This window comes from Magnolia sinica, chromosome 2 (assembly GCF_029962835.1).
Source record: "Magnolia sinica isolate HGM2019 chromosome 2, MsV1, whole genome shotgun sequence".
Classification (NCBI taxonomy): domain Eukaryota; kingdom Viridiplantae; phylum Streptophyta; class Magnoliopsida; order Magnoliales; family Magnoliaceae; genus Magnolia; species Magnolia sinica.
In genome coordinates, this window is record NC_080574.1 from 122,399,950 (window position 1) to 122,426,202 (window position 26,253).

Consider the following 26,253-nt stretch of genomic DNA (forward strand, 5'->3'; position numbering starts at 1 on the left):
CAACTTTGCCCCTCCCTAGAAAGCAAGGCAGATTGTGCAGGGTTGAAGCGGCGTTGACGTAGCGAAGATCATTGGCCCCCATCATGATGTATGTGTTATATCCACACCATCCATCCATTTTTCTAGATCATTTTAGGGCATGAGCCAAAAAATGAGGCAGACCCGAAGCTCAAGTGGATTGCTCCACAGAAAACTATGGGGATAATGACGCCCGCCATTGGAACCTTCCTAGGGCCCACCATGATGTTTATTTACCATCAAATCTATTCAAAAGGTCACGCATACCTGGATGAAAGGAAACCAACAATATCAACTTGATCCAAAACTTATGTGGCCCCAAGAGGTTTTCAATGTTACGCATTCAATTCCCACTGTTTTCTGTACTGTGGTCCACTGGAGCTTTGCATTTATTGGCTCATGAACTGAAATGATCTGAAAAATTGGATAGATGGTGTGGAAATAACACATACATTATGGTGGGGCTGATAGAACTTTGCCATGGGAAGGTTGCTATTGACGCCTATTGGAGAGGATTGCAGATGGACGCCAAAACCAAAGTTCCAACAGTGGGAAGCTAGGTGGGTCCCACTATAATGTTTGTGAGAAATCCACCCTGTCCATACATTTTGCAGGCTCATTTTAGGACATACGACAAAAAATTAGGTAGATCCAAAACTCAAGTGGGCCACATGAGAATAAATGGTGAGGATTGAACAACCACTGTTCAACATTTGTATGGCCATAGATGTTTTATATCAAGATAAGTCGTTTGTGTTTCCAATTCATCCGAGTGGTAATGACCCTATAAACGGTTTGGATGGCATGAAACATCAAGGTGGGGCCTAGGAAAATTTCAACGGTAGGCATTTCTTTCCCCAGTTTTCCCTCTCGTGTGGCCCACTTGAGTTTTTCATTGGCCTCAGTTTTATTCTCATGTCCTAAAATGAGCTTTAAAAGGGGATGGACGGAGTGGATTTCACACAAACATCATGGTGGACCCCACCTAGCTTCCCACGAACTTCCTACAAAAGCCTTTTGGCAGGAAATCCGCCTCACAGCCTGGGCCTCACCAAACATGGTGCGGCCCACTTTGATGTGTGTACTCTATGTCCATACTTTCCATCTGTTTTTTCAAATCACATGTAATTCTTGGGTGGATCTCACCATAGGAAGTAGTGGCGATTGACTGTTAATGGCCACAAAAGTTTTGGATCAAGCTGATATTTGTTTTGTTTTTTCTCCTTTCATCCAGCTTTTTTGACCTCATCAGCAGGTTGGATGGATAATAATTATTATGGAAACATTACGATGTGCTTTGGGAAGTTTTTAATGGTAAGGCGTTCAATCACCACCGTTTTCGATAGTATGGTCCACATTAGATTTGGATCTTCTTCATTTTTGGGCTAATGCACTAAAATGGCATGTAAAAATGGATGGATGGCATGGATATAGAATACACACATCAAGGCGGGCCTCACAGAAAGGGTTGCACCATCTTGAGTGAGGCTGCCCCGTATCCGCTCCCTTGCAGATGCAGATTGATGGGCGTTGATTGGGTACTGCCCCCACCATGCCCTAGAGATGGACAATCCTATCAGGGGATCTGTGGGGCCCACCATGATGTATATGTTTTCTCTCCACGAAGGGAGTTATAAGATGCTCCACCTGAGTATGGTTTATATTTTTGGTTTTGTTCGTAAGGTGGGCCCATTGAACCTGTACCCAATGGTTTCATGATCAACAATACTGTCAACATAGGGCCCACTATTGATGGATCATGCAAATAATAATAATAATAATAACAAATTAATAAATATTAGATGGTCCTAACCTTTGAAATAGACTTTATCAGTTAAATATGAGATGTTTAGTTGTCCAGTTCAAGGACACTAATCGGAGGATTATGATTATTCTATTAAGAAGAATATAGTACATGGTCTATGAATCAAAAGATTTTTGAGAGATGTATGTGACTTGGGTATAGGTGTGCAAAATTTGGTGGCATGGCAATAACATGTTTTGTCTTGTACTCTACAAAAGATGGAAATTAAGACAATAAGGGCAAATATGACAAATTGTCAATTTTCAGACATTTATGGTTTGTGCTTACCAAACAGACTTCTGTGAAAAAAAGCACTTAATTTCAGATATCAGAACTTTTTTCAAACAGATTTTTCAGTATTTACAAGTACGAAAATTCAGCACTTAAGTTTTCAGTACTTAAATTAGTTTCCAGACCTTATTTTCAATTTACTAAATGGCCCCTAAGTGAAAAATGCTTCGCATCTCTTTCTCACAAGCTCTATCCAAGTCCTTTTAGGACTTCCTATTGTCCTCCTTTCAAGCCCTTCAACTCTAATCAAGTTCCTTTTCATATCAGGGTCTTCTCTGATTAGTGCATGGCAAAAGCATCTCAATTGCTTCTTCATCATTTTATCTATAACTACAAAGATCACTCCAAAATACCTATAGAAACAGGACCAAAGAAAATCTGTAACTAACTCAATAGGACTCAAGGCTCTACATATTGATGTTAACTAAATGACCAACCCCCTACAATTTCTGTTTCAGATCCTACAATCTGAACTATGGTTGTTTGCGATCCAGATCTCTATTTTTACTGATCTAAGACTATGTTCTGTACTCCGGTGTCGCTCAATTTTGTAATGTCAATCTATTGCACGCGCATGGGTGCGTCTATGTGAATGTGTGCATGTGCACGTGACACTGCATGAGGGACCTATAATCATAATATGTAATGTAACACTATGCACGGTGGACCTATAATCATAATATTTATCATTTCATATGTAAATTAAAATATCAATTTGCATATAAACAGTATTGTATATGCCGAGTGTATGTACTAGAGCGACCCACATGATCCGACCCTTGAGTGTACCTCAACATGATCCTCCCCCATACATACCACATGTTGGTGGAAGTAGTGTAGCTGTTCCCCAACCACATACTGGAGCAACCCGCAATCCATTAAGTGTGGATATGTAAGAACTACCACTCTGTTGTACACTTGTACTTTCTGGTTTTTTTTTTTTTTTTGCGTAACTTACTAGTGCACCAATGGTCTCACCCTTGAACTTTTGATCATTGACTAAAATGTTCAGGGATGATGAATGAGTGCAGTTGTCACCAATCTCTTTGCAGATCCTTGCGTATTGTTCTGAGGAGGCCAAGCTGTAACTGCCACCAATCTCTTTTCTTTGTTGGCTCCATTATAGAGGAGAGAACTCTTTTGTCCCCCTTGTTTGAGAGGCTCAGTCTTTGAACCCTGAGCCTTATTCCCAGCTGGTTGCCCATCAACATTAAAGCCTTTTCATTCTAGCATATTTTAATAGGCTGCAAAGTGGGATGCAACTTCAATTAGAGACAGTGCTATACTATCTTTATCTTAAGCTAAGGGCCTGTTTGGATACCATCAAATAAGTTACTTTTTAACTTATGTTAAGTCATCAAGTTACTTTTTCCACTTAAATTAGTTTGGTAAGCATCATTGTAAAAGTAGAAACATGACCTCATAGTGAAAACACACATTGTTTACCAAACATGCTTATCTACTAAATAAGTAGAAACCAAGATAAGCTACATGAGGCATAAGTAGCTTATCTAAAGTAACTTATAATCCAAACGTCCTCTAAGAATGAACCAAACTTCTCACTTGATGTCATTTTTGCAGCTTTGCAGTTGGATCCAAACAGTACTTCCATCCAGGAAAACATTCGGGTTCGTTAAATTCTTATTAAGCCCTATCATATCACAGTACTTCTTACACTTTCGATTGATTTTAAGCATGTGCCGTGTGCATTCACCTACATGCCACACATGAATGCCTGTGTGCACATCTGTGTATGCACTATGCAGTCATATGCACGTGTGCCTGCATATGGGCACGTCTGTGTAATGGGGGAAGACAACAGTGGGGACACAAACATGGCAATCTGCTTTCAGTTTTTGTAACCTCTGCAGTTTGTTTATTAGGTGGCTGAGCAAAAGTTGAGAGAAGAGTTGCAATGGCAGGAAAGAGATCAGGTAGCCATTTTCTTTTTTCTTTCTTTTTAGCATGGCTACTTCATTATTTTGAAAGGGCAGTTCTGTAACTTGTTGGGCATTGTGCTTGGGGGGAAGGAGGGGTTGGGTGCTGCAATCATACTGGCTAGATGTGGAGCCTAGTGATGTTTTCTCAGAATCCAACGTGTCAGATGTGTCACCTCTGAAATTCCCTCTCCCAAACATTGGGCCAATCCAAAACTCAGGTGGGCCATAGCACATGAAACATGTTGAGAGGGAATGCTCACCATTGCTCAGAGTGGAGGACCTACCGTGTATTATATATAGAATCCTGTCCATTCAAACCCTCCATCTATGCCAGATGAAAGGTCAGGCCGAAAATCAGGCTGTTTTACAACTCTGGTGTGCCCCTGGGTGTGGAATTCAAGGGTCCACTTTGGTTTTGAATTAGGATGAGTACTGGGCTTTAGGCATTTTTAGAGTTGCTGCATCTAGTGGATGGGTTGGAAAGTACAACCATGATGCTACAGTAGCACTGGTACCACTGGAGCACGCTCCTTGGGGCAGCATATACATCTCCCTCTCAATTCTTTCTACCAATACTATGCACTTGTATGATAATCTGTTCTTGTCATATTACTAAATCAGAATTTGGACTTTGGTGGAATGCTAATTGCACACAACTTATTGTACATATTGTGCTTGAGTTCTCCTAGGGAGACATCGAAGACATGTACTGATGTACAAGAGCTAAAATTTCATCTGCAAACCTACCTCTTTTTTCTTTCTTCCCCCTTTTTTTTTTTCTTTCCCTTTTTTCTTTTTGAATGGCAATATAGTAATTAAAAAGGGGAATACAAGAAGAGACAGAAAGATGATTAGGAATCGTCCCACTTCACCTGAAATTGTGGAGGAACACTTCAATCCCAATTAAAACCTTAAAAAAGGAAGTTCTCAAAAGCCCGATAAGATAGTCATCCCCCTTTAGCCCTTGTGAAGGTCGCATCTGTGCTCTCAGATTTTTTGTTCTGCTGCTGTGCTCTCAGATTTTTTGTTCTGCTGCTGCGCTCTACCCAAATAGACCAGAGTCCAGACAACAGGTGAGCCCCACCAAATGTGGATCATGGCCCAAAATAAGCCTGGTTAAACTATTGTAAGTACTGTTTTCAAGGAAAAAAAATGGACACCACAACTTTAGGCCCTATCCTGATTATGCAATTAGGAGATAGGACTGTCTGATCCAACAGACTTTTGGGCCATGGCCATTTATGGTGGGGCCTGATTGATGAGAGGTTTGGATCTTGTATCCCTCATACAGTCATACATCCCCATGGGAACTCCTGTTTAATAATTAGAGTGCAATCACCACTCCGTAGTAGTTCGACTTTTGTGTTTCATTCATTTGATTATGTCCTTTATTTATTGGATTATCATGAAAATGATCATGCATTTGAAGCTACTAGTTTTTCTCCGAGAAAAGGTGGTTAGAAGGCATATATCTGCATTTTTTTTATAGAGATTTTCTTTCATTTGGAGATAAGAATTCTCTTAGTAATTCCAAGGATTCTGCAAATCTAAAGTGGCTGATGTTTGGCAGGCAGCCGGTCATAGAACTTTCTCCAATCTATCATTTAAAAGCCAACCCCAAAATGTTGGGAGAAAGGCGTGGACAACAATGGCGTTGACAATGACAACAATGATGATGATGATGCCCAACTAGCTTTTGCCACTTTTCTTGATGTGTATGGGTTCTCTTAACTCGTTGAAAACCATTGTTATTCTGGTATTGATTACACATCAATAAGTTCCATGGAGATTTGATTTTGTGAAAACTATATGGGTCTGACACATCAGTATGTGTATAGTTTCCTGTTGGGCCCATTCCATTTGAGTGGGCCCCGTGATTTGGTGGTCCATTCCGGACAACTGATCTGATGGGCCCCACTGGATGGCGATATCCACACACACACACACACAAAAAAAAAACAAAAGACTTTGTATCCTAACCATGTGATCCAGCCTAAAAGTAGACGTTTAGGAAAAAATATGATAACAATTTAGGAAGAGAACACAAAAGTGGGATGGCCAGGATCATTGAATCCGGAAGCTTTCTGAGGCGTACCTCATTCACAGTGGGCCCCACCAGATCAGCAGTCTGGATCGCTGAACATGGGCTGCTTGTACAGACTGTGGACTTTAGGACGCTGCATATATGGGCCTTTAGTATAACGTGTAGATGTGGTAGCCACATATGCATGTCTTTTTTTATACCCGTGTAAGTGTAGCATAGCATCTAATTAGCTTGAGATTAGGTGTCTGCATTTTCAGCATGCTCATGCATGTATGATTTTCTTAAAACTGAAACAAAGCATTTCTGCGATTTCCACCATTTCTTCAGTTGTTTGTTTGTTTTCAATGCCTGACTTTATCTCATTCACGCAGAATGCGGGGCCCAGTCACACACAAGAACCAAATAACCAATCTCAAGGTTCTTCAAGGAACCGTGGACCACCGCCTTTCTCATCCATGCCATTCAATGCTGGGTTACCTTCTGATTTTGCGAACATGATCATGAACATGGCAGCAAATGCACACCCGGGCCAGCACACTCGTGACAGACCACAGAATAACAACCCAGATGGGCCCCATGAACCTGAAATAAGGATCGATGGGAACATAAGCTTGAATTTCGGAGAAGAGGTGCCTGAGGAGCTATCAGGAACACTGAGATCGGTGATGGAGATGCTTACTTCGCCCAATGGGCCACACGGGGACATGCATAGAGGTTCAACACCAAACTAACGAGTCATGAGCACTGTATTACTTAACAGAATCTGTTTTCGGTTCAGTTTTATTGTCTTTTTCTAATACTTTTGCATTTGGACCCTTGAAAGTTTTAGAAAATGGTGCAACCCATGTCTTTGGAAATGGACTCATGAACCACCTGGAAGTTCTTCCCTCGTAGACGATTCTTAAGGGGTGATGATACCATAGAGCCAGAAGAACCGGAATATGGTAGAGCCATATGGCTACATTACACGAGACAGGGTTACCTTTCCCTCAGGATTGGATGGAAATTGGTTCAAGCCATCTAAACAAGGGCCCTCCGATCGATGGTGCGAAAGAAAAACAATATGGTTTCCAAAACATTGTCCATCCATAAATGAGGCCTATTAGTTGGACGGTTCAGATTGATGGTTAACGCAGCCACATGTAACTGAGAGAGATGGCTCCACCATATTCCGGTTCTTCAGGTTCTACTTTGTCATCTCCAATTCATAGTAGGGTTGGCGATGGATTTGCTTGACCAGCAGGTCAAACACGGCCTGGGGTGTGGGGCTTGTAATGAGGAAAAGATTTATCTATCATTATTATTATTATTATTATTATGATTATTGGAGAATGGTATTTTATTTTATTTTATTTGTTATGGGCCATACTTTGGATGGCCTGTGTGGCAAAGATCTCCAAGACTGGAGAGGTCCTAATGCAGATGGTGGCCATGAAATAGACAGTTGAAGGAGAAAATTGAGAATTAAGGGATGGCCAAAATGTCCCATGGATAGGATCTTTCAGTGTTGGGGATTTTATTTTTTTTTGGTTTGTGCATGGGCCATCCTGAGGATCGCCCATCATGCCAATGGTTTTGTTTGCATCATTGAACCATGGGCCAACTTGAACGATCCTGTTAGCGCTTCTTATCATGCTTGTCTCAAAATTATAGAATCAAAAGGCTAGTTTCTTTGCTGTGAACTTAAATGTGGGCAAAACCACTCAGGTTCCAAGTTTCTACAGGAGGGGCCAAGTTTCAGGTCCCACTCTGGATTGCTCAATAAAAATCTCCAAGATTGATATAATACTAGCCCTTCAATTGATAGTCAGCAATTAAACAGTTAGAAGATTAAAAAACAAAAAAACAAAAAACAAAAAAAAAAAACAAAACCAAACAAATTCTCTGCCCCGGGGATTTACTATTAGCTCTCAATGCTGAGGATTTGCTATTCCCAGGATTTGAATACATGACCTTATATGATATTACATCAAATAACCACTTTCTCTAAAAGCTAGTAGCTGATAGAGGAATCAATGTATATCAAGGGACTTTAACAAAGTGCAATAAGAAAGAGAGAATCCTCAAGAAAGAGAGAGTCCTCCTTGATGGACATGGTTGTAAGCTCAAGAGTAATTTGGGGATTCTTTTGAACTCACTGCCTCTCTCTATTTATATCTTTCCCTCCCTAAGGGGTTGTAAGGGGTTGTTTGAATGTCTGTAAATGGGCCAAGTTGTAAACTCTATGTTTGTATGACCTTTTTGGCCTGTAAAAGATTTACATGTTCCCTCATTTTATTTACAGGGAAGAAGTCCGGATTTCAGTTATAGGCTTTCCATTTACAGCTTAAATGGATTTATAGGCTATAAATGATTTACATCGTTTACCCCTATCTCATTTATGTGCAAAATTTTCCGAATTTCATGTACAGGCTCTTTATTTTCTGTCCAACAGCTGTAAATGAAAAAATTAGCTCTCCTTTTACCGGACTTAAAACAATTTACAGGTTATCCAAATGCCAAATTATTTATCTGTAAATCATTTACAGCTTAAAGCCAAATAGAAATAATTGTAAATGAATCATTTATAACTTAAATCATTTAGTAGCATCCAAACGATCCTAATTGATTATTGTCCTCCTTTTATAATGATTGGGGTGGAAGTTACAAGTTGTGACAGCAATTGTAAGATGGTAGAGAAAATGGCCACATTCTCCCGAACGGCCAGAAGATAAAATTGGGTAGTGAAATTGAAAGTTTATTGAATTAGCCTGCCAACAAGTCCATGAAATTTTCAATGATAGGTGTTCAAACCTCACTGCTTCTATGGTGTGGTCCATTAGTGCTTTGGATCTGCCTCATTTTTGGGCCATGCCCTAAATAATCTCGCAAAATGGATGGACGGTGTGGATACAACGCATACATCATAATAGGTCCCACGGAACTTGGTGATGTCAACACACCACCGGTGGTGTGCGGCACACCACGCAATCCGCTTCCCACACAGGCGTTAGTCACGTGAGAGGTTTCCCTCGGAACGCATTTTGATGGCGGGAGATAAAGGTACGCGGATTGCCTACTCAAGCTGCCAATAGCAAGGTGGCTACCGGACGGTACTCTGTGGGCCCCACCATAATATGTATTTTTTATCCAAGCCGTCCATCTATTTTTCCAGATAATTTTAAGGCATGATCCAAAAAATGAGACAGATCCAAGTCTCAATTGGACCACACCGCAAGAAAACAGTGGCGATGGAATGCCTGCCGTTAAAAACTTTCTAGGGCACATTGTAACGTTATTTTCCATCCAACCTGTTGATTAGGTCACACGGAACTGGATGAAGGGAAAACTAAAATATCAGCTTCGTTCAAAACTTTTGTGCACCCAAGAAGTTCTTAATGGTGAGCGTTCAATTGCCACTCTTTCCTGTCGTGTGGTCCAAATAAGATTTTGATCTGCCTCATTTTTGGAGCATCAACTAAAATGGTCTGTAAAAATGGATGGACGGCGTGGATAAAACACATACACCATGGTAGGGCCTACGTATCACCGTCCAGTGTCCCTAGGCAATCCCTCCCCGAGATAAAGGGTTCACCTACGTCGGTGCTCCCATGGCGCATCATACTCATAACATTAATATATAGAATTTCAATATTCAAATGTAAGAGATTCAATACAAATAATCAATTAAAACCTATTAATTACAGAAATACTCGTTTTATAGTCCTAACTCCTAAATTTTATGAATTCAGGAAAAGCCCCTTGAAGGTTGCCATATATAAAATACAAATGCATTAAGGGCCCCCACGTAACTTCGACAAACAAGGAGGGCATTTCGGTCTCTATTTAAAAAATATATATACAAAATATCATCGAAAGAGAGAAGTGGGAGTGGATGAGGTGTTATCCGTACCCTTACGGTGGGCCCACCTTGATGATTTTCGGAGGGTCCAAAAAATTAAGCAGGTTCAAATCTCAGGTGGACCACATCACAGGAAACAGTGGTGATTGAATGCCCACCATTAGAAACTTTCCAGGACGCACTTTAATGTTAATTTTCCATCCAAGCCGTTGATAAGGTCAACCAGACCTGGATGGATAAACAAAAAAAAGATCGGCTTGATCCAAAGCTTCTGTCTCCCACAAAAAGCTTTTAATGGTCATTCACCACTGTTTCGATATACTTATTTTTGGGGATCACGTCCAAAAATGAAGTGGATAAACGTACGGCCGTCATGGATATACAACGCATTCATGAGCTTTTAAAAAAAGTTAAAATGACCAAAATACCCTTATTAAATTATTAAAATTACGCTCCCATCTAATATTTCCACAGTAACCCACACCTTTAATCTAATTAGTTACCGTTGGAAAAGAAAAGATTAAGATGCCCTCGTTCCCTCTTGCATGCAACAGCATCTGATAAAAAGTGGGATTATTTTAATAAACAGGCCGGTCTGTCGGTCTCTTAGACATAGTCCAAGCCAAGCTTAATTAATAAACGGCCATGATATTCCAGTCAAACCCAACCCAAAAGGTTGATGGGCCAGCCCGGCCCGTTGATATCATGCAGGGATTTACCTCAAAGGCATCTATCTGTCTTTTGCTCCTGTTTACCTTTCAAAAAAAAATTAAAATAAAATCTCGTAATACATGTGATTTAAAGGTTAGGATTCGAGCATGAGGAATTTTATAATTAAATAGTACGGTGAATCGTACTAACGCAAACGTTCACGACACATGTAGCAAACGTGTGCTCAATCAGGACCGTCCAAATCTTGAATCGCGTTCCTTCTATGCTTAGGTATCAACAATACTGACCGTTCAAATCTTCAGTGACGCCAATAATATGAACGGTCCTGAACGATGGAATACATGCGTAGGTATGTGCACAAGTATGGGACCATCTAATTAGTGTGGTTTAGATCTATGTCCATCCTCAACGAGGCCCAAAATTTGGACGATCCGGATCAAGTACACGAGCATAGTTATTATCCATCCTACTCTGCTAGAATATAACATAACCACAATATATGGGGCCATGGTTTAGTGATCTAGACCGTTGAAATGATGGACCATTTGAGGATCTAACACCCAACAAAAAGTATTCTCAGATCATAAGGTCCTAATCATCTATTCACAGTCTATTTGTAGGCCACCAATCGATGGATTAGGATGATCTGTGAAATTTTTGGATGCATCACTCATCCCCAGTTCAGGCCCTCAGATCAACGGTCATGATCACCAAATCATGGGCCCCACCAAGTGCATTTGCTCTAGACCCTATCACCCTCTCATGCATGTTAAATACAATGAGATCTCACAGTGATTAGCTGCAAAATCAGTGTAATTATCACAAAAAAATCCAAAAAAATAATAATAATGCATACCACCTTATAAAAAGAGAAAGACCCAACATCTCCTTTTTTGACATTTCAGACCTCCATCTGACAGAAAAGCACCCACCAACCCCAAGGAAAGACCACCTTCCAATCTCTCCTCCAATGGCAGAAACCAGGAATCCAAGAAAAACCACCAAGCAAAACCACCAAGACCAAAACCACCTCTCCCAGAAACCACCCTCTTGGGCTGCTGTCAGAAGCTTCTTCACATGCAAAGACCACCACACAACAGCAGCAGCAGCAGAAGATTGCATGCAAGAAAACAGGAAGAAGTGCAAAAGGATAGGCTGTTCTGGGTCTTTCCGTAGTCTGAGGGAACAAACAAGAGCCATGCACACGCAGGAACCAGCAGGTTCAATGGGTGGCTGTAATTCTTTGAGTAGAAGCTTGAAAGCTCCTCTCAATGAGATTAATGGGGTTGGATCTTCTTCAAGAGGAATGAATTCGAGGAGGATTTCAGGTTGTTATGAATGCCACATGGTGGTAGAACCAAGCAGTGCAGTTTCAAGAGATGTTTCCTCTCTGAGGGCCACACTACACACTTGTCTTGACTGTGGGGAGGTTTTTACAAACAGTGAGTGTTTGGAGCTTCATCAGGCAGTTAGACATGCAGGTACACTCAATTCAATCCCTCTATCTACAAGCATACATACATACATATGTATGTATAATATGTACATAAACATTCTATATGCTTTGGCTTTCTTAGTAAGTTGAGAAGATAATCTGTGATATGTTGGGTTTTTTTTTTTTTAAAAAAGAAACTTTAAATTTGCATTTGGTTGTTATTTAATTGCTATTGGTTTGAGATTGGTAACTGAAGACTTCGATTTTCGGGATTCTCCTTTTCTCTGTTTTTGTTCTGTTTTTGTCCTGATTTTTATATATTGAATGCCTGATTAGTTCCATAGCATAGGATACTGAATTTTGGTGATGGGTTTTCCATGAAATTGCCAACCCAAGATCAAAAGATTCAAGAGAAGTGGGAAAAAATTCCAAAACCAAATGAAGAAGTTGGAATGGAATTTATGTTTTTCTCAATCCTGATGCTTATTTGAGAATGTGTTACGAGTATGCATAGCACATATTGCAGTCAGATAAGCTCAAACATCTGAATTCAAGTTTGTTTGCTCAAAATAACTAATTGAGACTTTCTCAGATAGGATTTTAGTTCTTGAAACTCAATTCCAAATTAGAAAATAAAATGTAACTCTAATCTTTATTGGCAGAGGTTTGTGAAGCTGTGAGACTTTTTTTCAACAAAGTGATGAGTTCATAACCTGATTCCATTTCGCCGGTTCTCAATTCAGTCCAGTCCTCTAATTTTCGCTCACCAGGTGGGTCCCACAGTGAAAATGCCCCTGCTAAAAGATCAGTCTGGTCCACCCATAGGCCAGCCACGTCTACTAATCTGGCTGGCAATCCTTTTCTAGACCATCTATTGTTTCTGCACATATGTAGCCCACCTGATGAGCTGAGGGGACCACTCTTGGGCCAGGTTATTTACACGATGGGGCCCACCTTATTCGCGGCTCAGATGTTCCATAATCGTGCATGTGTAGGGGTGTGTGTATGTGTGTGTGTTGCAACACTTCCTGCCGCATTTTATAACAAATTCTATTGATAGATAGTGAAAAAATCCAGATCAGTTTCTATCTAATTACTTGATTTCCATGAAATCGACAGTGTCCGAACTGGGTCCTGAAGACAGTCGCCGAAATGTAGTACAAATCATATTCCAATCAAGTTGGTTGAAGAAACAACCTCCTTTCTGCAAGATAGACAGAATCCTCAAAGTCCACAACACTCAGAAAACCATAAACAGATTTGAAGATTACAGAAATTCCATAAAAGCAACAGCTAACAAGCACCCGAGATGCATAGCTGACGGAAACGAGCTTCTGCGGTTCCATTGCACAACCTTTGTCTGTTCCATTGGCTTGAGTGGATCGACCAACATCTGCAACTCAATTCCAAGGTGTAAGGTTTGCAGCATAATCAGAAATGGATTCAAAACCAATGGGACAGTTGGGATTTGGACTACAGCTACTAGTGGAAGAGCACATGACAGTGCTCGAATTCCATTGGAGGAAAACCGGGCCACGTTGGTATGTCGGGTGATCGCCGGTAGGGTGAAGAAGATTCATGATGTGGCTGAAGAGTTCGATTCAGTTGTGGGCCCCACAGGCACTTGCTCTAATTTAGATGAGTTGTTTGTGTTCAATCCCAAGGCTATCTTGCCTTGTTTTGTGGTAATCTACAGAGTTTTGTAGTGTTTTCTATGTGAGGATTGGTTATTTGATTTCACATTTGAGTTTTATTCAAGTAAATCTTGTTTATTTCCAGTTTGATTTTACTTGTTTTGGTTTGATTGTGTTTGTAACGTCATTCTATTGATGATCTGGCATGAAACAACCATAGCAAAAAATGATTCTAGGTGGAGCTTTTATCAGTATGTGATCAAGAACAGTGGTCATGGGAAGTAGGCCCTGATTGGGCTTGGGAGATAATGATCTAGTGTGGGACATCCATGGTGAAAATTCATCATCTGTGTAGCTTTTATCAGTTCCTAATCAAGGTCAGTGATGATGGGAAGTCGGCCCTGATCATGGTAAGTCAGTGCTGATGTAATTTCACATTTGGGTTTTGTTTCAGTAAATCTTGTTTATAGCTGATTTGATCTAAAATATGTTTCTTTCCAAAACATCATTTTATTGCTGGTTTGGGATCTGGAAATTATCTGACATTGTACACCTCTAGTAAAAATTCATTATAGGTGAAGCTTTTATCACTGTCTGATCAAGATAACCGCGGCCCAATCTCGATCGATGGTGAATAGATTCACCCATTGTGATTTTATTTTTATTTTTTTTGCATCGGATTACACTTGCATTTGTGTTAGATGGTGTCTTCCTCAAGTAGATATGAGATGAGTTTTGGGATGTGATACTGTTAATTTCCTCATAACCCCTTAGTTGGGTTCACAGCCATGACATTGGCATATGATCTAGACCATTCATCCAGTGCCACAGATTGGATTGGCCATAGCTTGAGAATAGGTTTGATACAACAGATAGTCAAAGGAAAGTTGGGGTTATTTGAATAAGAAAAATGTTGAAATGACATTGATTTCCACATGTGACACTTTATCCTATTTGCAAATACACAATTTCGTGTGGAAATCGACTTCCATTTCCACAATTTTCCTAGAAAAAAGAGTAAAATATTTTTTCAAATACTATTAAATCTAGATTTCTACAGTTATGAGAGACGGGTATAGTTGTTTGTTACTGACCTTTTAACATTTTTATGAAAAATATCAAATCCAAACCGAACAACGGGGTAAACATCACATTCTGCATTTCTCCATTTCTTGAAGATTCGATGAGGTTTTTCCATTTCCATGTTTTGGATTCTCCCCATCCAAAATGTAAAAAAGAAAATAAAAATTAAAAAGCACATTAAAAGGGAAAGTCTTCAGATTGGATGGTTTCAATCATCCTGTTTTAATAGTTTTTGACCTGTATGGCTAATCTAAGTGAGGCCCAATGGATGAATGATGCAGATTTAGCTTTTATCCTATGAATGCAAACCTTAATGTTCCAAGATAGTCATGCATCGAGCATGGGAAGAGCACATAGCTTACCCAATTCTGCCATTGTTACCGGCTATGGAAATCGTGAGGGAAGATGAAGATGATCACTGGCTCTTAGGAGTTGCTTGGATGCCTGAAAGTCTTTAAGTTGTAAAGGGATTACAGGGACTGTTTGGATGCATGTATTTGCCTCTAAAGGTTTTACAGGGACTGTTTGGAAGCTGTAAACAAATTTTAGCTGTAATCCTGGTAAAAAGCCATGTTTCAGATTATAGGTAAAGTCTTTACAACTAAAATGGCATTATACATGTTAGAACACAATAGTTAATATACACTCATGATATGTGGGGGCCACCATAATATGTATGGTACATCCAATCTATCCATCATGTTCTTTCTTTGATGCTCTCTTGTGGCCCTAAAAAAAGGCTCAGCCATTATCAAATGGACCACATGAGGGAAGGATGGGACGTCCACCATTAAACCTTTTAGATTGCATTTGGGGCCCACTGTGATGGGTGGATCACACATCCAATCCATTTAGTATGTGCATGCTTTAATGCTCTCTCGGGACAATAAATAAAATAAAATAAAATAAAGTCAAGTTTTTCTAATGTGTGATTTGCAGACTTTGGAAGGTTCACCGCCCAAGCTCTATGGTATGAATACCAACTTTATTCATTGTAAACACTTTATAGGCTAAACAAACACACAATCTATTTACCTATAAACATATTACCACTTAAAAGCTGAACCGAATCGCATGTAAATGGTTTGTGTGTGTTTGTCTAGCCTATAAAGTGTTTACATGGCTTTGTAATGGGTATTAATCTTTATTTTCAATGGATGAAGTTGTAAATACTTGTAGTGTACTCTCTCATGCAATGACCTTCATGTCATGCAAATAAAACAGCTGACTAGTGTGATCGCATGCGAGCATAAATATTAAATCACCTTTTTTTGTCACTCGTTTGTAGATTCGTATTTAGATCCACCACATCCCTCAAGTGCATGGCCCAACCTTTCACAACATTAGAAAATGACTCTCATTATTCCTTCGTTAATCAATCAACAAAAAGGTAAATATTACAACTTGATAACATCATGTTTTTACTTTTCAGGAAGGTTTTTAGGTTGAGTTATTCAAAGTTTTTAAGAATTTGACATGAATGTTTTCATGTCTTTTAAAGGTCATGCATTTATATGAATATCTATATTCTTTTCTTGAATGCCATAACGAGTACAGTTATAAACTTGAAGCAATGTCATGCTCATGTCCAAATTATCATTTTTAAGAGGTTGAGACCCTTAATGTTGGATATTATTCAAAAGAAAGTCTAAAGTGACCAAAATGGGGTGTGCTAACCGGTTTTGTCTTGTCCATACTGAACTTAACAAATACATTCTCAGGGTATTATGCCTGTGATAATCGTAACCTGCTCTTATGTCTATCTTTGTGAATATCTACACCAAAAATCTTATTTACAACCCCTAGATCTTTCATTTCAAATGTTGCTGATAATTAAGGATAATTAAGTCTTCAACGTATCAATTTCAAACATGCTATAGTTGATAATAAACATGTCATTTACGTATAATATTAGTACGATGAATTGTCTATCATTTACTATATTGTTATAGACACAATGATTATATTCACTTTTGATAAATCTTGACCCATTATGTAAGTATCAAACTTTTTGTACCACTGCCTATGCAACTGTTTCAGGCCGTATAACGACCTACGTAACCTACAAGCTTTATTATCATTCCCTTTCACTTCAAACCATTTTGGTTGCTTCATATAAATCTGCTCCTTCAACTCTCTATGTAAGAAAGTAAACTTCACATCCATCTGTTTCAATTCCAGGTTGTTTTGGGCAATCAGCGTTAATACAAATCTGATAAACACCTGCTTGACTACATGTGTGAAAATATTGTTGAAGTCAACACCCTCCCTTTGTGTATACCATTTCACAACCAAGCTTGCCTTGTATCTATCCTACTTCTTTTTGTAAATTCACTTATAGCCGATCACTTTACGCCCCACTGGAAGTTCCACCAGCCCCCATGTCTCGTTTTTATGGAGGGAATTCATCTTGTCATGTATGACCGTTATTCACTTCTCAACATCAGAACCATCTAATATTTCCTAAAAGGTAGACAAATCCCCATCATCCGTAATAAGGGCGAATACAACATTTGAGTCATCCATGTATCTGACTGGCAATCTGCGGTCTCTTGATTGATTTCTTCTGAGAGGTGGTTGCTCCATTACTCATATACCTTTGCCTGCGGCTCAAGCTATACATGTGTATCTTTTTTTTTAATCTCGGCATCAATGACCATTAATTACTCCGGTTCATTACTTTCGTCCTTACAAGACAAAGGATCTTCATCAAACTTGACATCTAAGCTAATTATGATCTTTCGTGACTCGATCGTAAAACCTATACCCTTTCACACCATGACTATATCCCACAAAAATACAATTCTTACCTCTTTGGTCTAGCTTATCTCTCTCAACTGATGGTAGAGTAAGCATCACAACCAAATACACGCAACTATGAGTAGTTTGCCTCATGATCACTCCATACTTCTTCAGGAGTCTTGTAGTCTATCGACATAGATGGAGACCAATTTACCAGGTAACAAGCCGTGTTAACAGCCTCAGTCCATAACTCCTTTCCCAATCCAGCATTACTCAATATACTTTGGGCTCTCTCTAAGAGTCTGATTCATCCGTTCTCCCACTCATTCTGCTCAGGAGTACGCCTCACAATCCCCTCATCTTTTTCAAAACTGATTGAATTCCTTTGAAGTGAATTCACATCTGTTATCAGTTCTTAATATCTTCAATTTTTGTCCTGATTGACTTTCAACCATCGCCTTCCACATTTTAAATGTTGTGAAAATATTGGATTTATTTTTAAGGAAATAAACTCACACTTTCCTAGAGTAATCATTGATGAATGAGACAAAATACGATGACCCCGATAGAAACAATAGGCGACGGGTCCCATACATGTGAATGCACATACTCAAGCATACATTTATAAACATATTTTTCAATTTTAAAAGTTAGCATTTACTGTTTACCATATACACAATGCTTACATATACTAAGTTCAGTACTTTTACAAACATGTATCAAGTAATAATCAGAAAGTACTTTCATGCCATGGTCGCTCATATGACCTAGACGCACATGTCATAATCGTGCCGATGTAGAAGCTCCACCCATTTCAATGTTTCCAATCAACTTGTATAAATTATTAGTTTATTGCACTTTCTTCACAATAAGTGCCCATTTCCAAACTTTAAGGACCCTATCATAACCAGTGAACTTACAACTAAGTACCTCAAGAGCCCCTAAAGATATCAAATTCTTCCTGAGGCCTGTAACGTGTCGAACATCTGTCAAAATACGCTCCACCCCACTGAACATTATGATGCGAACTAAACTGATTACAACAACTTTACAAGAAATGTCATTGCCCATAAAAACTTGTCCACTGTTGGACTCGTTGTATGTTGTGAAGTAATCCCTGCGAGAAGTCATGTAGTATGAGGTCCCCGAATTCAAAATCCATTCGTTACTAAGGTAACTAGATTTGGATGTAGTCATGACATTAACACCATGCATATCCTCGCATGATTGCGTTGTGTTGGCCTCTTTTGGCACATTATCTGATTTTTCTCCCTTTTGAGCTTTAGGGTTCTTGTGGTCCTTCTTCTTATGTCATGTCATCCCACAATTCTAGCACTTCATCTTGTCATTCTCTTTTGATTTGGATTACGATTGAGAATTACCATTTTTCCTTTCAGTATTCCTTTCCCTTACAACCAACCCATCTGTAGAAGTACATCCACCACTATCCTTCTTTCTCAATTGTTTCTCATGAAGAGTTAAGATGGAAGTCTCTCCATCAATGGTATCCCTACTGTGGATTAATGTGTCTACCAAATTTTCAAAAGATGGTGGAAGCTAATTTAAAAGAATTAATTATTGATCTTTCTTTTCGATCTTAACCTCCGCATTCATCATTTTATATAACGATTCGCTGAAAGTGCTCATGTGTTCATTAATGTCAAATCCATTTGTTATCTTAAGATTATATAATTGCTTCTTAATATACATATAACTAACCAAGGATTTCTTCATGTACAAACCATTCAGTTTCGTATATACCCTGCAACGACCTTTTGATTAAGGACATTATATAAGACATTGTCCGCTAAACACAATTATATCAAGGTTATAATCCTCTCATTTAGTTCATCCCGCTCTTCTTTAGTCATAGATCTAGGACGCTTTGCCTTGCCAAGGAAAGCATGTTGCAATCCTTGCTGAAATAGAAGGCCTCTCATCTTAATCTTCTATGGTTCAAAATTATTTCTCCCAGTAAACTTCCATGTTTCGTATTTAATAATATATCCCTTATAAGACATGTTTTCATATTCAAGAACTTAAAACTTAAATGTTATCTCTGATACCACTTGTTGGGGAGACGCATAAAATCAACCTCAGGTTAGAATCAAACAATAAGAGATTAAATAAACCAAGCACATAGAAAAAAACAAGATGTTACATGGAAAAACCCTCGCAGGAAAAAAAAACAGTGAATCCACTATCATAATCAATCTTACAAGAGATAGAAGAGCTTACTAATTCGAGAATACACTCCGAAAATGATACAAAAAACCCTAGCTTCGATCTCCCTTTGCTCACCAAAAACCCTAAGCACGCTTCCAATACCCTAATTCCGAATTACAAACCCTTTAAATAAGATTAAAACTGGATTAAGAAACAAAACACACAACTACACAAAACTATGCAAGTCGGTCGATGAGAGCTTCGATCACATCGAGTGTCATTAAAGACCCATCGATGGGATCAAAGCCATCTTTGATCAGATCAATTTGGACCCAAAACTATCTTACATATATATACACACACACACACACACACACACACACACACACACACACACATATATATATATATAGATAATTTTATGATATGAGCTAAAAAATGAGGTATATCCTAATCTCAAGTGAACCACATTACAGGAAACAATGTTGATTGAACGTAGACCATTAAAAACTTTTTGGGGCCATAAAAGTTTTGGATCAATCTTATCTTTGTTTTTTCCCTTAATCTAGGATGCTATGAGGAGGATTTTCAACATCAGTTTGATTCGTAATAAGCATAACCAAAGGCATAACCCACAACAACAACTAAAAACTCCATCACATTTCCACTATGATAAAAAACTTTACAAGTACAATGAGTATAAAGGGAAATACAATGAAGATGAACAAAAACTCAAAAATGATCTGCCACGCGCCCAAGCCTCAGCGCTGCTGCGATCCAACGTCACCTGCATGCAACGGTCGTGCATAAGCTTATAGAAAGCTTAGAGGGTGGTGAAAGTGTATGCTCAAGGTGGTAATGCGGTTAGTACAATGAGCATAAGGGAAATACAATGATGATAGACCAAAAGCTCCATGCGAGGCATGGATGATGTCGGCCATACTAAGGCCATGCGGTGCGAAATGCAACTCAAGCATGCAAATCCTCAACTAAGTCCACATATCAATACAGCTCAACTCTGGAATATTACTGGGGTCCAGATTGCTGCCCCATCGCGTGCAATAAGGTGAGTGGAAAAGACCTCACTATCCGCCTGCCAATATCGGTCTCGGCTCGTCAATAGCGGACCCATTCCTCGAGCTGGTCAGACTCAGCCTAACTTTGCCCCCTCCTCTCGGGCGAGTAAGGCTGCACCCCCTTCCAACCGACCACGACACAGTAGAAAGCGCAACCGTCTGGTAATCGGCACTCGGCACTCATGCACCCACTCGGTCTAGACGTTGGAGCAACCTCTTGGTACCATAAGGATTTAGGGACTTTCACGTAGGGATATCTATAGCACCCCATGTAAACAAGATTTTCGGTATTCATTCCTGCCAACCACGATACGCCTGTGGAGGCTACGACCCTGATGTCGCTAGGGCGTACGGTAACCATGTCACACAATGCGAATACATGAATCACACTATCCAGTCATGCAGAAATCCTGCGCGTATCGTGTGCTCATGTAAGACAGCACCGCCTATCCGGGAGCCCATAAACATTCTGTCCGAAGGCATATGCTATGATCAGTCATTTCTCATATCTAACATACATATGATGCGTATGATCGTGAATCATGGAACTAAACATGTTATATGGGATGGATGATGTTCATAACGAAGATGGGCCTAGACGGCCTACACATAACACGTATGGGCCCTAGGGAAAGTCATAATGCGGACATTTAACCAACACTATACTCGCAATGAGGACGTCAAACCGCCATTATTCCCAAGGTATAGCCCGACGTAAACATCATTACATAACCCATGTTGGGATTGTACATTGCAATGGACCTTCGGTACATCCCATTGGGCTTTAAATACATCAAATGAGCCATATCATATGGGCCTTATATTCATCAAGTGGGCCACATCATTGAGCCGCACCAATGGGCCTTATGTGCATTGCAATGGGCCATAACCCGTGGGCCTTAGAATGCATCAAATGGGCCTAATCTTATGGGGCTTATGTGTAACAAATGGGCCACCCCAATGGGGCCCCAAATGTACATCAAATGGGCCTTAACCCATAGGCCCCAAAACATTTTTAATGGGCCATAACCCATGGGCCCCTAATACATCAATGGGCCTCGACCCATGGGCCTTACATACATATCAAAGTGGGCCTCAACCATGGGCCACAAGTAAACGAGATGGGCCTCCCACCACCAGTATATCATATATAATATAATATATAATTTATATATACTACATATAATATTATATATAATACAATATTATATATATATAAATATACACACACACACACACCCACACACACGCACATGCACACAACACGCCCATGTGGCAATAACACAAACATCACAACGGGCTCTACCGTCCGCCTGGACGCTGGCAATGAACACATAGATCACTGTGGGCTCCATGTAGGGCCCACCATAATGTTTGTACACCATCCAACCCGAAACTGATTACAACAACTTTACAAGAAATGTCATTGCCCATAAAAACTTGTCCACTGTTGGACTCGTTGTATGTTGTGAAGTAATCCCTGCGAGAAGTCATGTAGTATGAGGTCCCCGAATTCAAAATCCATTCGTTACTAAGGTAACTAGATTTGGATGTAGTCATGACATTAACACCATGCATATCCTCGCATGATTGCGTTGTGTTGGCCTCTTTTGGCACATTATCTGATTTTTCTCCCTTTTGAGCTTTAGGGTTCTTGTGGTCCTTCTTCTTATGTCATGTCATCCCACAATTCTAGCACTTCATCTTGTCATTCTCTTTTGATTTGGATTACGATTGAGAATTACCATTTTTCCTTTCAGTATTCCTTTCCCTTACAACCAACCCATCTGTAGAAGTACATCCACCACTATCCTTCTTTCTCAATTGTTTCTCATGAAGAGTTAAGATGGAAGTCTCTCCATCAATGGTATCCCTACTGTGGATTAATGTGTCTACCAAATTTTCAAAAGATGGTGGAAGCTAATTTAAAAGAATTAATTATTGATCTTTCTTTTCGATCTTAACCTCCGCATTCATCATTTTATATAACGATTCGCTGAAAGTGCTCATGTGTTCATTAATGTCAAATCCATTTGTTATCTTAAGATTATATAATTGCTTCTTAATATACATATAACTAACCAAGGATTTCTTCATGTACAAACCATTCAGTTTCGTATATACCCTGCAACGACCTTTTGATTAAGGACATTATATAAGACATTGTCCGCTTGTAAATGGCTTGAATAGGATGCATGTTTCTAAGGTGAGATCCATCCAAGTGGGCCATAAAACCATCATTATCATCACACACAAAAAAATGAAATCAGAGGGAGAGAGAGAGATAGAGAGTGGGACACGCGTGATGGAGGGACCCCGACACTATGGGCCCTCCCTTGCATTAAATCATACATCAAGTGGGTCTCATTACACATAGGCCCCTTAAATCCAAAATCCAACGGTGGAGATCCCTTCTCCACTAAAATAGATGGTCTAGATGACCCTAAGTATGCATGGAAAATAAACATCATGATGGGGTCTATGGAGAATGGCCCCATCATGAAATAATCATGATGATCCAAGTGGGCCATCGGTCACATCTTAGGGTCCAAAGTGAGATTCAAACCATTGATTGGTTGGCCTCACTTGGCCCATCTTAAAAATATCAAAAACTACCCTATCAAAGCACCCATTGCTTGATCTTCTTGCTCCCTTGGCTTCCTTAGCTCCTTGTGCTTCTCTTTGATGGAGGAAGATGAGAAATGGATGGCTAGGATGAGAGATCTAGGGATGGAAAGGTGGGCCACACTTGTAGCTTGGAAGAGTTGGAGAGCTCATACGTATGGAATTTTTTTGCTTAGGGAGATTTTTGAAAATGAGGAAGAGACTTGTAAAGGGGGAGAGAGAGAGAGAGAGAGGGAGGGAGTGATGGGTGATGGAGTGATGGATGTGGTGGTGATGGGTGTAAGAGGCAAAAGTTGTAAGAAAAGTATGAGTTTTGTAAGAACTTTTTGACTTTTGGAGCTTGCTTGGGAAATGGTGAAAGGTGATGTGTACTTGACATGATGGGATTGATGTGATGATTGATTGATGTGACATCTCGTAGAGATTCTCTCGGGTTTTGCAATGCGCAGCATTTTCCTCACACTGAACGTTGGCCCACATCTCCCGACTAGGGTATCGCCTCGGCGCGCGAGTCGCAGGGACGACGCGGTTGCTAAGGTACAAGTCCTGGGTTGAGCCGACTCGGGTTGACGGTATGAGAATCGGAGTCGCGCGCAAATACCGGTTAAGGGTCGAAGGTTGCCGGAATTCGACCGGGAAGACCGCGGAAGTCTATGGAACGGTACGGTCTAGGATACGGGGCTTTCAATAATAAACAAATTTAAGACATCCGATAACACAACCGAGTGCCCCGAGCCCTAGCCTCCTTTCTTCCTTCCCATTTCTCTTCTCTCACCGTTTGAACCAGTGAGCCCTGACCTCCAAGCCCATCCCTGCATCCGTTTGAGCAGGTCACTATTCTGTGCGTCAGTCTGACTATCCCTGCCTTTGTTCGAGCCCCTCGCTGCCCCATGTGCCCGTCCGTCGAACCATTCCTGCCTAATTGTCCACCCCAACAACACTTGCTCTCCTCTCATATTATCTATGGTAGCTCGGCCAGCCATTCTCCATGGCAGAGACAAGTTGGAAAGCTTAAACCAAACTCAGCTGGAGCTATTGACCGAATTAAGCCAAGCTAGCCAATTATGCTTGAGGATTGAGCCGAGTTCGAGTTGGGATTGGTAGTTGGCCAAATTTGAGAGTTATTTGATATTATGCAGCATAAGACTCTTGATATAAAGGCACTTAGAAATTATACACGTCGCATACATTAGCTCAGAACAAACTAGCTAAAGTTAGAGAGCACTTTTGCTAACTTCTGGTTCATGGACACTTGCTTGTTTATACAGGAACATTCTTTGGATGTTACTTTTAGCCGTCCAATAAATGTCAACTAATTTGACAATTAAGATAATCAAATAACTGTGAATTTTTTGTTCTAAATATATCTTAACTGGGAACCAAAATTTGGATGGTTTAAATTTTGTTAACTGTATGACATACACAATTTTGAAGAAGTTTCTGAATTCCTGAGTATCATCCATCACGCTATGCCTGAGTATCAAAGTTCATTTTTAAGAGGGAAGAGGAACAATGTGATGGGGTGCTGAAGGCAATGTAGGGTCAGAAAAAATAACAAGAGCCAGATGCCCAGGGGCCGCCAATTGACGGTCGGATGCTGCTATATTAATTGAGTCACTGGCTTGTCTGACCATTTGAAGTGTGTAGTGTCCAACTCTGTTGGGCCCACCGTGATGTGTGCCTGATATTCATTCCATCCATTAGGTGTGCTGCCTCAAACAAAAAATCAACCGTTCAGACACTCTGGGGGGGTAGTATTTTAGGGAACAATCTCTATCATGCCTAAAACTTCCAAATTCACTTGGTGTGGCCCACCTAAGTTCTGGAATGGCCTAGTTTTGGTGTATCTCTTAATCTGTATGTCTTTGATGAATGGATTGGAAGGCATATCCACAACAACACGGCTGTCCTCACAAAACAGTAAGGTTTTATTGGTTAGATGTCCCCTCCCAACTTTTTCTGGTAGTGTGGCTCACCTGAGTTTCCAATTAGGCAGTTTTGAACCTTATAAGCCAACATCGAATACCGCACCTCTTAGACGGAGCGGATCTAATGCACACATTACCATGGGCCCCACAAAGGTCAACACTATCGTAAGCTGTAAGGCACCATGTGATCATTTCCCACATCTATTTTGGTATGTTTGGTGAGCATCTCAAAAGGGTCAGTACCATCGTTGGACCATATGATGCCATGGATTTGAATTAATTTTTTTTTTCTTACTTCTTTTCTAACGGGAATTTCCATTTTTTCTATCCTTTTTAGTAGTGTGGTATGAGATTTTCAAATTGTGTCCCACCCAATCTCGAATGGACGGTGGTTAGGGTTCATGTCATCCTTGATGGATTAATGCCTTTCTCAGGACTAGCCCACTTTCTATATGGGCGTGGACAATTCCAATAAGTGCACCGCTGTTTTGGCTAGAGACCTGACAGGACGTCTTCGACTCTGAGGGTGTGTTTGGGCGGTGGGATTAGAAGGAGGCTAGGTTTGAGTAGAATTCATATGTAATGGGCAAGACTCCAAAGAGACCACCCCAATGCAGCTCATTAGCAAATGTTTGACTTTTAGGGTCCATGGTCGCTTAATCTGGACCTTTGATCTGGTAACCGCCAATGTTGATGGATGAATGCCCCAAAAACCTTTCAGATTGGAAGACCCTGGGCCCTAACTTAGTAAGAAGTTATGCATGGTGGAAGCAAACAAACTAAAATTAGATCTACTTCTAGCGTACATGAATAAAAGAAATTGAAAAAAAATTAAAAATTTCTATCATATTTATATGGGTGTAGTATATGCTACCCAATTTTTCTTGCCATACCATGGACATTTGCAGGTAATCCGCTTAACTTCAACTATAATCAACACCCACATTATACTTA

At 40.0% G+C, this 26,253-nt stretch overlaps 2 protein-coding genes across 3 annotated transcripts in view; both read left to right on the forward strand.

Annotated features, from left to right (window-relative positions):
* Nucleotides 1-6,976, forward strand: part of LOC131237516 (uncharacterized) — a 60,546-nt gene extending 53,570 nt beyond the window's left edge. Inside the window, exons 8-10 of one of the 2 annotated variants that reach the window (XM_058235335.1) lie at nt 3,695-3,741; nt 3,997-4,047; nt 6,469-6,976. In XM_058235335.1, coding sequence (XP_058091318.1) covers nt 3,695-3,741; nt 3,997-4,047; nt 6,469-6,828 — 458 coding nt within the window. In that variant the 3' untranslated portion in view covers nt 6,829-6,976. The remainder of the gene's footprint in view (nt 1-3,694; nt 3,742-3,996; nt 4,048-6,468) is intronic. The other variant, XM_058235336.1, reaches the window with a different exon arrangement.
* A 4,604-nt stretch (nt 6,977-11,580) lies between these two features.
* On the forward strand, nt 11,581-14,129 carry LOC131237518 (uncharacterized). Its single transcript, XM_058235337.1, has 2 exons — nt 11,581-12,091; nt 13,165-14,129. The coding sequence occupies exons 1-2, from the start codon at nt 11,581-11,583 to the stop codon at nt 13,749-13,751; spliced, it is 1,098 nt and encodes a 365-aa protein (XP_058091320.1). The 3' UTR covers nt 13,752-14,129.
* The last annotated feature ends 12,124 nt before the right edge of the window (nt 14,130-26,253 follow it).

Bases quoted from the DNA above. Each gene is read 5' to 3' on its own strand.
- LOC131237518 (XM_058235337.1), top strand. From the start codon at position 11,581: ATGGCAGAAACCAGGAATCCAAGAAAAACCACCAAGCAAAACCACCAA. The intron at 12,092-13,164 runs GTACACTCAATT...TGAAATCGACAG, and splicing joins TCAGGCAGTTAGACATGCAG to TGTCCGAACTGGGTCCTGAA.